At 35.2% G+C, this 16493-nt stretch overlaps 1 protein-coding gene across 3 annotated transcripts in view; it reads left to right on the top strand.

Annotated features, from left to right (window-relative positions):
• Nucleotides 1-2163: 2163 nt before the first annotated feature.
• Nucleotides 2164-16493, top strand: part of LOC121411567 (cortactin-binding protein 2-like) — an 87475-nt gene continuing 73145 nt past the window's right edge. Inside the window, exon 1 of one of the 3 annotated variants that reach the window (XM_041604360.1) lies at nucleotides 2164-2529. In XM_041604360.1, the coding sequence (XP_041460294.1) occupies nucleotides 2389-2529 (141 nt within the window). In that variant the 5' untranslated portion in view covers nucleotides 2164-2388. Of the gene's footprint in view, nucleotides 2530-12394; nucleotides 12932-16493 lie in introns of those variants that run through there. The other 2 variants (XM_041604362.1, XM_041604361.1) reach the window with 2 other exon arrangements.

The raw sequence follows: 16493 nt of genomic DNA, 5'->3' as shown, positions 1-16493 counted from the left end.
TCTGTTTCGAGGAGATTTTTAACTTTTTTTTAAATTTCTCCTCGTACACAGACGGCTCGCTATCGTGCAGCCACCATTAGGGGACTTGCAATGCAAAATCCCCCGTCGGGGCTCTTCAATTTTTGTCTTTAATGAATAAAAAAATTGACAATTATTGCGACCAAAATGCAAATTAATATTCCCTCTTGGCATTAAAGGCCAAAAAACAGAGAAAATCAAGTTAAAAGGATCAAAAACAGTGACTTACCTCGGCTGTCACGCAAATTCACTTCCCCGTTTTGTCCGATCTTAAGTACATAAACATATGGCCATTGAGTCCCCTGTACAGATCGCGCTAGAACTTCGGTCTCTGTATTTGGTGAGTGAAGCCAACGGAGTTCAGCTGAACAACCAACATAACAGAGACCGAAGCTTTTGGTCTTTCTCTCGGAGTACTTTTATTTTAGAAAGTACCGTAACACTTATTTTTAGAAAGTAACGCAACTTGAAACTGATAATAATTTCATAATTGATAATAATTTCTAGTTGATAATTCCAAGTTGATGATTCCTATCATAAAATTATGAATTCGGATTTGAATTTTCAAGAAAAAATTCTGCTATAATAGTACAATACTACAAAATCAATTGAAATCAGAAATACGAAACAAAAAGCAAAATCATGAAGACATTAAGTCTTTAAGATGGTTCAAAAGAATTATTAAGTCTGTCAAGGGTTTCTCTTTACTTTGATCTTGTATTACAATCTCAAATTCAAAATACTATGGCAATCGATGTTACTCTTCAGTGTGCGCTCGGCTGAAAAAGTGCCATTAAAACTAAAAGTGTGACCCCCTTAATTTGTACATGATCGTTATGCAAAGCCCTATGAAAGAAATCAAGCAGAAAAGGTAAAAATAATATATATCAGATGGAGGTTAAATACTTTTTTGTTTGGTACGATTAATTGTTTGAACACTTCTGCTTGCAAAAGGGTGATTTCTTGATGCTTATTGAGAAGTTTAGATTATCTTGGAACAGATGCAAAAGGTAAATAAAAGTTTGCTGATGTTTAGTCAAAATTTTCACAAATGCTGATTTCATCGTTAAAGGTCAAGTCCATCCCAGAAAAATGTTGATTGGAATAAATGAAAAATTTAAACAATCATTGTGCTGAGAATTTCATTAAAATCGCATGTAAAATAAGAAAGACATTTAAAAATTTCGCATATTTTTCACAGAACAGTGATATGCATAACTCAGTGCATATCACTGAGTTGTGATATCATTTACTGCATTTTGATGCTGATCTCCGATAAAAGCGGAGGAAGAACAAGAAGAAGTGACATGCAAATGAGACAGTCAATGATGTCCATCACTCACTATCTCTTTTGTTTTTTATTGTTTGAATTATACAATATTCAATTTTTAAGGACCAACTTGATGAAACATAGCATTAAACAATGCTAATTGCACATGTTCAGTGAGGAATCAATCGTTGTTTCACACAACAGGGATAAAATTTGAATATTTCATATTTCATATAATAAAACACAAAAGAAATAGTGAGCGAGTGATGTCATCAGTCTCCTCATTTGCATACTGGCAAGGATGGGAATATAACAAATTCAGCAAAACTTTAAAATGTCATAACTTTCTTATTTTACATCTGATTTTGATGAAATTTTCAGTGTTATGCTTGGTTGATTTTTCTGTTTTATTTGAATCAACTTTTTGTTGGGGTGGACTTGTCCTTTAAGGAAGTTAACATGTACTGAATAATTTTGAGTCACTTTTTCTGTTGTTGGTTTAAGTTTTTTCAAGATATTGAGATATTCAACCATGCACAAAATAGGGTAACGTGGGAATTGAAGTCATTCTGCATTAGTTATAATTGTAATTGTTAATGATAATAAATTAATTTTTTTATTTTTATGTGTATCCCCTTCATCAAAACTGCTACCTTGATGACAAAGCCCATCTTGCTTTTATTGAGATAGAAAATAAAGTGAAATCGTATACATAAGCTTTTCTTTCTAGATGAATGAATGAGCCTAAATGAGTGAATTATATATGATCTTTCGGCTTAGAATATAAAGCTTGCAAAGTTACTCCTCTCATTGAATTGTACATGTGTTAAACAGTGGTGGATGGGCTAGTTTGGTGCAGACACATGAGGCAATGTGACATTAAACTTAGCCTATTTGTTTGTGTTCAAAATGTGCTAATTGGTGTAATTCATAAAATCTGCTTACTGGTATATACTTCTTCTTGCAAATGCAAATCTAATTACTAATATTTCTCTTGAATCAGGTAGGCATCAATTGGAAACAGTCTTAAAAGTCCTCCCAATGTAGCTGGGTATTGGGTGTTCATCGTCTTTGCATGCTGGAGATCTTGTGAGGTCAGTATGCTGGAGTCGCCCAGTACCAGTGGACCTTCAACGCGAACACCTAGTAAGGATGGATACTCTAGTGGATCAAAGTCTTCTTCTGCTTCTTCATCCATAGCTACAACAAATCTACTGAAGAACAGTCATTCATTATTACAGGTAAGTCAAATTCTTTCTGAGCAAGAATCCATAGTATGATGCTATTGCTTCCAATGAGCTTCTGATTAAACCGATAGCTGATGTTCATCAGGAATGAACAAATCAAGATTAGCATGTTCAATACCAAGTCAACGGTGACCTTATTTTGATGTTAAAAAAATGTATTTCAGGGATTAATTCAACAATTTTGGTTAATTAGATTTTAAAGTACTTGGCAATTTCATCATTTGTAGAAAATATTTCATAGAAGTTGATATATGAACTTGCAACATTTTATACATACAGCTCTGTATAAACTCTACCCATGTTGGGGTAAAAAATATACTAGCAATTTTTAATGTGATACCAGGAAAATTATTCTTTGAATTTATTATCCATATTCCATTAAGTGTGCAGCAGTACAGTAGGTCTATGTATTGTGTACCGTACCATGTTATCATGCAAGGAGAATACCAGGTTTGTGGGTCAAGGTCTATGGTCAGGTCAGATCAGTAGACAGATCAAAATTGATATTTGATAATATTTTTTTAAAGTACCCGGTATGTGTATTATGATCAAAGCCGTTATTACATTTTGTACATGTACTTGGCAATACCCATGTGAGGAACTTTTATTAGGAGCAATCAATAAAGAGGAAAAAAATTGTGACAAGAACTTGTATTAAATGGAAGCATGTCATTTCATCTTTCAGAAAAAAATATGAAATAAAGTTATGATCACCATTGATGCAGTGCATGCTACATACATGTACATGTAGGCCTACACTTCAGTAATCACAGCCTCTAAATGGTAATACATGTAGGCCTATAATGATTCCTTTCATGTGTGACTAATCACCGTTTGCAGACAAAAACTTCACTTTCACCTTTCATATGATATACCGGAAGTCATTATTTAATGATGCTGTACTACATGTAATTTAGGAATTTTTTTAGTTCCATTATATCCCGTCTTCTCATTTTGCATTTTTACATGTATATGAAGTGTACACATGTGATGTACATTGTAGGCCTACATGTAATTTTTTTTTTTTGGGGGGGCACTGGCATACAGATGGGGGCTCTTCCCCCCCACAAAATTTTTCACTACCAAGAAAAAAAAAGAGAAAAGGAAAGAGAGAATGATGAAATATATATTATATGTATATTTTGTCAAAATCTGTCACAAAATTTGACATTTGTAATAAAAATATTGAAATTTTTGCTTGCTTGCTTGCATCTTGTTATAAGTTTTACGTGATACGCCATATCTAGCCTCCTCGAAATTTTTGGCTCTTTATGCCACGGGGGCTACATGTATGTACATGTAGGCCTTACATGTACTGTTAATGTAATAGTTGCACAGCTTGTATGCCTTTTCATTCTCCAAATAGGAAATCAACAGTCACAATGGTCAGTCAGATTACATGTAAAATTACATATTATTTCATAACCTACATGTAGTTGCATGTAAAAGAAGGCATCCGACATCCTTAGCAGAACTGCCTCCATGTACTGACTCATACTAACGCACAACATGTACTATGTACATGTATGTAACAGACACAAAAGAAAACTCGAAATGAATGCTTTCTCTGCCAAGAGAGTGTGTACAATGTATGTACATGTGTGTGTGTGTGCCATGGGATGTTTGTTACGATGTAGATTCCATTGATTTTAGGATTCTGTTTCTTAGCTGGGAGTGCTGAAAGGCACCAAGCTGTCCCATTTTGTGGAAATTCTGAGACATTGAAGGTGGATATGAATCATGAACTGGGGGTACATGTATGTGCACCCATGTGTACCAACCATGTGTTAGAAATCACTGAGTTTGACCCAGGAAGCAAAGGTCAGTCTTGAAGTGTATTGTCCAAAACTATTACATATCAGAATCAACTTCAGATCTCTGCTACATTAGATTGATATAGTCTATGGCTCTGCAGACTCTCAAAGGTCAAATCCACCCCAGAAAAATCGAATTAGCATAACACTGAAAATTTCTTCCAAATCGGATGTAAAGTAATCAAATTGTGACATTTCAAAGTTACAGTGATTTTTCACCAAACAGTGATATGCGCAACTCATTGACATGCAATGATGAAAGATGTCCCTCACTATTTTATTTGTTTTTTATTTTTAGAATGATACATTATTTGATTTTTTACATATTTGACAATGAACTTGACTTCACCATATATATATATAATATAGGGCCTACTATTAAAAAATGTTAGTTCCACATGTTCAGGGAGGAATTATTGTTGTTTTACTTGACAATGAGGAGAAAATTAGAATATTTCATGTAATGAAATACAGTCAAAAGAAATAAGAGAGTAGATGACGTCATCAGTCTTCTGATTTGCATTTTGTTAAATTAAGAGAAACCTTAAAATATCATAACTTTTATTTTTACATCTGATTTTGATGAAATTTTCAGTGTGATTCTTGTTGGATTTTTCTCTTTTTATTTAAATAAACTATTTGTTAAAGTGGACTTTTCCTTTAAAAAAATACTCCTTTTATGTTGAGAAACTGATTGGACAATGACCATTTGTTGAACTAGTAAAAATGCGAAAGAGAGAAACGTTTTAAAGGAAATGTGATATTGACAAATTATATTTTGTAATAATGAATACTTTACGAAAGATAGCATACAGTAAGGGAGATACCTCATGTACGTACATGCATTCCACTCCATGAATTTCTTTTAAGACACTACATGTGTACCGGTATATAAAAAGCCCAACTATTCAATGATTACATCCGGTAAATTGCCAATACGTCTACTGCCAACTCGTCCACTCAGCACATGGTCTGTACTTTCATTTAGTATAATGCCAACTGGTTATTAGACAAAATGATAAGTGGATGAGTTGGCAGTTAGACCATGTGGATAGTGGACCAACTGATGGTAGACCAAATGGCATAAGACGAGTTGGCAAATGGACGAATTAGCATGAGACGAATGGGAAATTAACCATTACATGTACATCCTACATACATGTACAGCATGCAAAAAAAAACCCAAACTATTAATCAAAATGTATTGTAGGGCCCGAATGCACTGCACAACATTTAAAAGCCGGGTAAAGTTCAGATTGCGCATGTTGCATTGCATTGTACACTTTGTACATGTACAACAAAAATATGCTACAGATTTTTGAGGTTTTTGTATCCTGTAATGTAATCATTGAATGAAATTCACAATTAATGTTGCAGATCATTGATCTGTTTACAAGTGTACAGTAGAACATATATGCCCTTTGCCTTCCAGACAGCAAAGCATGTGGTTTTACATACATGTACTACCTGAAGCTAATTGGACTTTGACTTTCGATCATGTATGTTGAATTAAGTATTTTATCTCTTATACCTCGGATTGTAAAATGTACACTTGTAATCACCGAATCATTCACCACAATTGGTTTATTCTTTGCCCAATACAATACTTTCTCACGCCTTGTATAGATGCAATGTTGTAAACACACTGCATGGGGAAGGGGGAATCGATATGTTCTTTTCAGCAAAATATCCCTTTGTAAGGCATGTCTAGAGAATCTTTGTTATTTGTAGCACTATTGTTGCTATTGTACAGTTGAATGAGACTTTTGATTCATAATCCTTTCTGCGCTGTATAGCCCATTGTGAGGAGGCATTTGGTTCAATGACACCCCCTGTTTGAAGATGGTGAATATCTGTAAGCCTGTTCAAATGAAATGTCTTCTCTGGAGAGATGTCTATTACCATAGTAGAATGAAATCCATTTAGTTGATTATAAGGTTGGTCTCAACACTACATTTAGTCTGATCATTAGGCCTTGATTCGGAACGGACGGAATTCTGGAATCTGTCCGATGTGTGCAGGTTCTGGTTTTGTATTTTCCTTTCGGGTATTTCAATAAAACAATGTAGTACACAACAAATAGTTAAGTATTTTCTTCTTCTGAATATCTTTGATTATCGAGTATGTTTTTTTCAGTCTTACCACTCATAACCCAGGTTTCTGTTATATTTCAGGTGACCACCAAGAAAATTATTATTAGAAGACGGGAAAAAAACTTGCTGATGTTTACGTGGCCTCTTTGTTCTCTTTGTTATTAGCTAAGCTACGAGACGCGTATAGAGGGCGGCAGACGCTGCATGCGTCTCATAGCTTAGCTACTACAAAGAGAACAAGGTGGCCACATAAACATCGGCAAGTTTTTTCCCGTCTTCTCATAATAATTTTTCTTGTTTTTTTTTATTTAATAAATGAATATTTGTTTAAAAATGAAATCAATATTGTATAATCTGTGACTTCTCCGTTCATGAATTCATTTTTTAGGATACCGATTACCGACCAGCTGACCAGCGCAACTCAAGCGGATTCCATAACAAAAAAAATTCTGACATGACTCAAGATTATTCATTGACATAGGTCTGGACATAGTCTTTTAGCTGAAATGGATAACAAAGAATAAATATGGGCAAAATTTTTAACTTTCTGCTTGTAGTCAATTTAAGCTTATTGCAACCCGGAGTACTCTTTTTAAAATTCATTTCTTGCCTGATTCTGATGAGATTTCAAGTTTTTGTTCATCAGGGCCCCGTCTTAAAAAGAGTTACGATTGATCTGAACAATCGCAACTATGGAAAGCCAGCAAAGTCAACATATGAAGTGCATGTTTGTTCAAAAAAATTCTAGATATGAATGTACTACATCCGTAAATTTAGGGATTTTTCGACAATTTGGTGTATTCTCCTTTGTTTACAAAGGACATCGCATTTTTGCAAATTTCCTGAAGAAAAAATTGTAATACTGATGGATTTCCATAGAGTTACAATTGATTGGATAAATCGTAACTCTTTGTAAGACGGCCCTGATCTGTTCAAATCATATCATATTCAGCTTGGAGTTCCCTTTAAAGAAGAAGCAGAAAAATTCTGAGGAAGGGCAAGTCCAAGAAAAGGTCACCCTGAAAGGCAAAATTTCATTTTTAATTTAAGAAGTTATCTTTGGTGGGGTAAGAAAGCCCAAATGTTGAATTTTAAAATTTCATTAAGAAAAATTTGATAATATGCATATTTATGCTAATTTGGGGCACCTAATTTGCATAATCAGTAAAATGGGCGTTACGTATGGGACAATTAGAAAAACTCATAGAAAATGAAAACAAAACTTCTGAGTTTTAGTCATAGGTGGGACATGGACCCCCTTACATCTTATTACTTTTGGCAGAAAAAAGTGGTGTCATCTAATTAATTATGCAAATTAGGTCTTGTCCAAGGATGGAATGTCCCATACGTAACATTTTGAGGATGTGTTTTTAAGTTATTTCTCATAATACAATTGTTGCATCTCTGGGAAGTTCTAATTTATTAAGTATGAAAATGTTATACCACAAAAAGTTTCAAAAATGGAGTTTACTTTTTAATTAAAAGTTAATTAAAAAATTGTTACGTATGGGACAACATGTTACGTATGGGACATTTACACACAATGTCAATGGGGAGATTTGTGTACAAAGTGAATGGAGAAAAACAAATTTGAAGAGTGCTCTAAAAACTGATTATTTACCTTTTCTTTAGTTTTTAAACACTGATTTGTTATGAATACTGATTAATGAATACAATTGAAGCCAAAAAAAATGGAAAAATGGAAAAATATGAAAAAATAAAAACAATAGAAATACATAAGAAATTCATAAAACCATGAAAAACAAGGAATAAAAAGGTTGAAATGGCTGATTCCCCTTCAGTGATATCAAATATGTCTCAATAGAACATTTTAAAAGAAAGAAACTCTTTTGTTATTTCCATATTTTAAATTATTTCAATTTTTTGAATTATGGGGAAAATTGTGTACGTTCTCTATGGGGACAAAATGTCCCATATGTAACATGTCATTAATTTGTTTAATTAGAGTCTGTAATTAGAGGGATTTGGCTTATGACATGAAACTTGCCATAAATATACTATAGTATTGAGACTTCTATCACACTAAGTTTCAAGTTGTCAAGTAAAATACTTTCAGAGAATTCTCAACTTGAAACAAATGTATTAAAAATTGTCTTTTCTCTGCGTCCCATACGTAACGGCGCATCTTTTCGCTCTAAAAGGTCAAGATCAAGGTCATATGTCACAATTTTTTGCATGATTATTCTTCTCCTAGATGTCTACCATCACGAGGGTATTCAATCTAATCAAAGTCATTTAACACTATTTTTCAGGTCATTAAAGCCTCTGAAATGTCCCATACGTAATGCGCGCGAATTCTTGGACTTGCCCGGAAATGCTTTTTTTCTTCAAAATAGCATTTATTACTATCAGACTCCTGTTCTCAACATATGTGCACATACTTTCAATTCATTTGAAATCGACTGAATTTAATTTCCATGTCTCATTGTTTGTACCATTTCTCATTTATTGATTTAAAATATCTATTAGACTACAGACCACATTCACCACACCATCAGTCTGCCGTGTATTTTAAATGATTACTTTGCATCGTTAGGATTTAAAGCTATTAGCTATATGGGTATTTGATTTGTCCAGCATTATCACTTTCAGTATTAAGCAAATTGGCATTGGGCATTAGAGGCAATTGACTGTTTTTAATGCCTGAGTGATTTTTTTTTGGGGGGGGGGTGAGAGAGCAAATCATAGTGATGAAAGCTGCCCCTACAGAAATTTAAGCATGCCGCTTGCTAGTAACTAGCATGCGACTAGCAGGGCGCTCGCTTAATAAGCAAGTACATGCTAGCGAACAGTCCCTGCTCGTTAAAAGATCGCTTAACTATTACTCTGCACGCATATTACACGCTTATTAAGCTAGCCTCATGCTACGGTAGTTACTAGCATGCCGCAAGCTTGCGCAAGCTAGTCGCACGCTTGCCGCAAAGGTGAATCCTCCCAATCAGGTTTTCAGAAATACAATGTAAGAACTGGTAGTTTGACCGATTCAAGCTCTTGTTTCAGTTATATTTTTTTTTCCATTTCAATGACTGTTATGTCACAGACTTCGGCTTTTCCTTTACATTGGGTTAAGTACCGCCCACACCTCACTCAAATCGGACTCTAAACACGTAATGTATGTTGGGGCAAAAACTACATCCTTTATAAAGCATTTTTCGTCTTCTATACCCTCGCAAATTTGACCATAAGGCATAATCATGTAGCTTTCCTAGCGAAATATATAACCTTTTTTCAGTAATTTAGTGTTTTTGACAGCCTTTATTACGTTACGTGCCGTTACGTGTTTCTTTGGTCGCGCCTGGTATACACTCCTCAATGGAAGTGGCGTACATGCACAGTATGTGTGCTTGTATAAGCAACAGTTCTCAAAATGTGTTGATCGTAATGTGATGTGTGCATCATGTTTGTATTTCATGCACAATATACAGCGTGACGTCATTGGTGAATGATGACTCATTTATTGGGGGGGTTTTCCAGTCCTCGGTTTGTCATTTGCTCATCAGACCAACCCTATTTCTCTCCACCAATGTTAGCAATAGAAGACAACAACCCCATTCTCATGTTGTAATTTAAGGAGGGACCGTGCTGTGCAATATTGGAGCATACCCCTGTCCAGCAATCGGTTTAGTGACTTTTTGAAAAACCTGCAAACTATGAAGGTAGCCTTGAGTTGCAGTTGTTGAAAAAAATTAACAGATTATATTTCTTGCCTTTTTAACTAGAGATATGCTGTACTTGTAGCACAAGCATGCTTTTTGATCTACTACATGTAAATGAGAACAGGGTTGTAGTTTTGTGATGGTCATCTCATCTGCCTGAGTGACTAGATACTCAGTAATATTTAATGGTATTAAGCGCAGTCTCTGACCGTCTTTCTGAATGATTCATCCACACAGACCCATTTAGTCTCGAAGAAAGAGCGAATATTTGAGGATTGTTAATGATAAGTTAGTCACCCCATTCATGGGGCTAATATAACTGTATAAGAAGGGTTCCATAATCCATTATTGGAGGCAAAATTGCACGTATATGTACAATGATTAATTCTCGATTTGTCCTATAAATACTGTTGATGTTTCTTGAAAAGTAGTAAATGTTTTTTTGAAATCCTTTTTTGTTCTTATTTTTATTTTATTTGTTTATTCATTCATTTGTTTATTCATTCATTTGTTTATTGATATATTTGTCTATTAATTTATTTCTTTATTTAGTTATTAGTTTATTAATTAATATATTCATTCATTCAATCATTCATTCATCATTCATTCATTCATTCATTTATTATCATTTTTTTTCTTTGGGGTCTTTTTTCAACTATTGGTCTCGTGAAATTTGACTTTTACTTCTTCAAGCTTCATATTTAATAATAAAAGTAAACACTACTGTACCTCATTGAAGGATACCATCATACCAAAATACATGTAGGCCTACATGTATTAATTGAATGATTACAAATCCCACTTAATATTCCATTGCAGAGAAGAATAAATTTCATGTCATGAATTCCTGATTTGTCGGCCATCTGCCTGCAGTGTAGATGGAGCATGTAGCAGTTAGGCTTGGGCACCCACGCTTGTCCAATTAAAGATCTAGAGCTGGTGGAGGTCCTGGTGGCAAGCTGAGCCCAATGATGATTCATCCAAATCCTCCTGCATTTTTTAACTGTTACACACCCAGCTCTCCTCAGGTCAGTGGGGAAGCTAAAAATCCCAAATAGAAGTAAAAACAAAACAAAAAGGAAAAAAAATTGCCTACTTGATATACATGGTCACAGAAAAAGTATGTTTGTTACATTTTAATTTTCACACCTTTAATAATTTGACCCATATGGGGATTTTTTTGTGTCCCTTAGTTTTTGTTTTTGAGTATTTATTTATTTTTTAATTTATATATAATTTTTTTTTTTTTTTTGGGGGGGGGCATTTTGATGTCTAAGCAGAAAACCTGTGTAATTTGTTCCCCCCCTCAGCCATTAGGGAGGCAAGAATATGAAATGTTTATGGATATAAACATACATATAGACCTACTCTTCATGTAAACAACAGGGGCTGGGGGCGAAATGCTAAAAATAGTCCCAGAAACTTGAATGTGGAGCCCTGGAAAATCCTTATTGTAATGTAAAGCTGTAATCATACATTAATGTATACCTGGGAGGTCTTTGTCGAAAAATGGTGAACTTGGACAGTTGGTCGTCTTCAAGATTCGGAGCTGAAAAATATGCAAATATGTCATTTGTCCAGACTCCAGGATGACACTGCTGTTTTGATTCACCTATTTTCGACAAAAAAATGCTTTGTCATGAAGGGCTTTTAACAATAGATTCTCTATGTTCCATAACGTTTCTGTGTAGTATTGTGAAAACTCCCCGATGCTTCATTCACACCAACCAAACTAACTCCAAACAGACTGATGGTATGTCAGTGTAAATCATGTATCGGAGTTGGTCAGTTCAGAGTCTTTTATTGCTAGTGTAAAAGTGACATACATGATAAAGCAAGATTTCTGGATTGAAAGTAGTAGGGCTATAGAGTGTTGGACAGACTATTTATTTGTCGAAAATATTCGCCTGTTAATTCATTAAGTTTGGAATTTAAAAATTCTTTTGTTTTTATTTTGTTCAACAGTAAACAAATGATCTGTTGCTTTAAAGTCCTTCAGCGATACTCCATAAATGAAAACAGTATAAAGCACAATTATAGTCTATGTACGTATGTCCTGGTAGCAATTAACTAAATTTGATCTGTGGTATTGGTATGCTTGCAAAGGGCAGAGATCATTAAGAGAGGGTCATCCCTATGCGATAGCCAACCCGCTGCGCTACTCCCAGCCAGCTATTTATTTCCTCTGCTATTTCAAGCAGTCGGGATGTATAGCTCTTGACTGGCATGCCCTTTCAGGAAGGAGATTCATTCGGCCGGGAGGAGGTTTCGAGTGAAGGATAGCAAAGCAGGATTGCTGCCTGCTTTGAAAAACCCATTCAGCCGAATTTGTGCCTGGCTTTAGGTTGGGAAGTTATGGGGCCGTCTTCAATCTGGAGGAGATTTTGACGATGTCATGGGACAGACGTGATGTGACTTCGCCAGCCAAGTTAAATCTGATGGGCTGTCAAATTTGTCAACTGTCAACGGACTCCTTTGCTTCTGCTGATATTCAATATGGAACAGAAGCTCCAGATTCTTCTGGACCCTTCCCTGATGTATCTCCCAGATGGCGGCCGTGATCAAACGTGTCCTCTACAGCTTATGTAATTTGCATTCTTTGTAATCATCATGGAATTAACCGAGTGACTATAGATTATTGATTGTCTTGCTGTGCCTTGTCATATTTGAGATGAGTTTTCCTTTTGGTGCGAGAGGTACCGGTACTATGAAGAATTACAGCAGCTATACCAAGTACAGGCCCACCACTGCTACTACTGGTAAAGGGGCTTCATGGAGTGGAAGGGAGACATCTTCACTTCCTCTTCCATCCGTAAGTTTTACATCTGCGTGATAATAAAGAAATAGTTGTATTTTAGATCAAGATTGAATAGCACAAATTTATATTAATCCTGAAATCATAAGTACAGCAAAACTATAATAAGAGATAAATATCACCAAAAATGTATTAAAAAGCATGGAGAGAGGTCTATGCGAGGCCTTTATCTATTTCAAATTTAAAGTGATTGTTGACATTGGTTCGACTTTTAAAAAATATGAGCTAGAAGGTCACACTTGTCACCTGTGTCTGTGATATGTTACAAAAATGAAGCCCAGAAAAAATTACGTTCGAAAATAATTATTTAGTGCTTCAAAAATTGAAATGTAAAGTGATCGGAAACACCATCTTAATTTCATCCCATACACTTATGTGTACTATTTAGGTGTCTATAAGATGCCTATTTACAAAATTTGGGTTTGCCTTGTAGTTTTAGCTTTTCATTCTCAATAATGGTTGTTTTCAGGGTTTATTAGTTCTAATACATGCACTTGTACACATGTTTCATCTTGTTTTGAGAATTTTTTAAATCAGCTGCTCACAAAGTTAATACCTTCAAAGCAAGCTGGCTGTCTCTTGCATTTTTTTCTGAAGTACCTCTTGTTTATTTTTGATATGAAAAGAATGAGCAAGCAGCTTTTCCTGTTATTAGAAGGCAGTTGATTAATTTTTCATAAATTAATTTTCACATATTTTTGTATTGATATCTCATGCATGAGTAAATTAAAATGACATCTTATTAAAAACCAAACTCTCAATTTGTGTGTTAGAGCATGGATTCTAGAAGGATCCATGTGTAGACAGTTAACAATATTCACTGTTGAATATATTGGATTATTATTATTTTCAGAGAATTAATATCTTGAAAGATACCCTCAGAAGTTCTTGGAAACGAATGAATTATTATGTAGTATTAATGTATAAACATCAGCTTCAGATTCCTCACCTTAACCACCATCACCAACACCTTAACCCTCACAGACCCTGTTCTCATTGCAGTCTTAAATCTAGTTTTGAAACTAGTTTGGTGAAAACAAGCTTAATGTGTAATAAGAATGGTCAAAGCGGTCTTAAAAGCGTTCTTCCAAACCGGTTTGGAAAACCACTTCGCGATGTAGTTTTTCAAGATCATTTTGCCTCAATAAACTAATTCAAGGAAAGGTGAGGACACAACGGTTCTTTGGGAAGCGATCTTTGTGCATCTGTGACACACGACTCTAAACACTGTAAAAATGCCTACGCTGAGGTTTCAAATTTCACACAATACATTTGACCCCACTCAGAGTGTTCCCATAGAAACAGGAGATGGTGATGACGATGCTTGCAAAGTGATCTAAGCTGGTTTCCTTATCTGGTTTAAGGGAAACCAGTTCAAGAAAGTATACTGAGAACATGATGGATCTATTTGGGTGAGGGGGTGTTGAGAGAACCTACACTGCATTGCGCATGTAGGTGTTATGGTGTAAAATGAACGCTATCATGAAGTGATGGCGTAGTCTTTTAGAGCTGGTATTTTAATCACTGATGAGTCATCTCATGTGCAAGCCATTCTACTTCTTATTGAAAATCAATAATTACATAACCACGCCAAGGGAAGCTTTTTTCGTTTTTACTCTGTCTCACACCATCTTTGAAGGAATACAGCTTTCAAGTACCTCTACTTTTGTCAATATCCCTTTGGCTGGTCCAAATTCGACACAATTTTGATCAGCCTGGGCGCAAAGAGGTGAATGAAGTCCAAACCCATGCAGGGCCAGCCCCCTACCGTCAGTGGGAAAGGGGTACACTGAGTTCTTGCTGGCCTTTATTTTGATGGTAGTTAGAAGCTTTCTGCTGTCCAATATCTTGGCTGTATGAAAGACTTTCATCAGCCTGTATATTGTGGCTGGCCAAAGTTATGATCTTCATTGGAAAGGCACAATGGTCTCAAATTTTTTCGAAGGGGGGGGGGGGTCAGTAATTGATCTGTAGATCTGTATGCTTGAGCAGTGCATTACACTTCCCCTTTATTTTACATACATGAGCATACTTTTTTAGTATTAGTTTGTATTTCAATTTTATGGATCAGTGTCTCTATCTGGGGTAAAATACTGCCAGAATAGTAAGAAATATCAGTTAAAATTTTTTGACCCTCCAATAATGTAGCCTTATCACATGGACTGCAGATATTGAAGCAATTATTCCTATCTCCTTTGACATTTGAATGTCTTCCCCGAGTGCCTTTCTTACTCCCCTTGAACAAGTGCACAAAGACATGACCTTAGAATTAAAGAGGTTTCTATTTCTAGCAGATTATTTTAGATGACCCTCAATCGGCTTGGCGAACATCTTGTAGATATGATTTTATTTTTGGGGCCTCTCAAAACACGCACACTCATTCATAGAATTTCTTTCCTCTGGTAATGCTCAGAGTGCTGTATCCATCCTTCTGACGTCAGCCAAATCTCAGAGTTGGTGAGTGATTGGAGTAAAGTTGAAGAAATTCAGATGTAGCTTATGTCGGTTTTATTGTTTTTAAATCCATAGAGGTGAATACAGTTTGTGACCCCCTATTTGACAAGAGAAGTCTTCAGCTTTACAATTATTCTTACAAAAACTTGATACATTTGGGTTTGGGGTGTTGTAGAGATACCATGGTACATGTAGGATAGCAACATGATATATTTTTGAGTAGAGAAACCTTTTTTCTCTCAAATAGTTCTCTAAGTTTCAAATTACATTTTGTGTAAAAAAGCATTTTAAAAATATTTTTTATTTATTTATTATTTTTTTTTTTTTTTTTTGGGGGGGGCTCCATTGCAACACACTATGAAAGTTATTTTTTTATAGTTTCAAAGTTGGGATGAAGTAAAGCTGAGAAGAGACTGGGGGTTAAAGAGCTCTTTATAAGATGGGATGAGAAGACCGGGGGGAGGGGGGCAAGATGGTGAAAGAATGGACTCTGAGAAAAATGACAAGTGCATTGCTTTGCAATGCATCACAAGACAGGATTCTAGAAAAAGACATACATGTACTTGTAGTTTGGTTTTTCGAATACTGCTATTTAACCAAATCACTTGTTTTGAACAGTATCATTCCATTAATTTCATTTGATTGTGCTTTGAAAATTCATGTAAAAGAGGGCTTGGTTGAATATTTTTTATGCTGTGTGATGAGTGCGCTATTTAAAGAATAATAGTGAGCTATATAAGTGCACTGTGTCAGGTCGGTCTGTACTGTATGTTTTGATTTGTCGCATACAATAATTCCTTCCCATCATGCTCTGGTTTTGAGAATTATAAAGGCAAATACAGAAGTCAGAACAATTATTGCAAACAAAAACATGTCTTTGGAAGAAAAGAGTCCTCTCACATTGAGGAATAACTGTTGTGTAACTTCAACTTCAGATTGGTGAAATGAAAGGCATCTATGGAATGTACAAAGTATTGCCAACGTACTTGTACATCGTGCAGGTAGAGTACGAAGCAAGGTAATGCATTTGTTAGCATCATGCCGTGAAGTCTGATATGCCATTGGACAGGAATAGTGAGCGCATATGAGAGCATGATACTTGTCA

The sequence above is a fragment of the Lytechinus variegatus genome, chromosome 3 (genome assembly GCF_018143015.1).
Source record: "Lytechinus variegatus isolate NC3 chromosome 3, Lvar_3.0, whole genome shotgun sequence".
Taxonomy (NCBI): domain Eukaryota; kingdom Metazoa; phylum Echinodermata; class Echinoidea; order Temnopleuroida; family Toxopneustidae; genus Lytechinus; species Lytechinus variegatus.
Note: the sequence above shows the minus strand (reverse complement) of the source record. Positions and strands in the feature narration are given on the sequence as shown.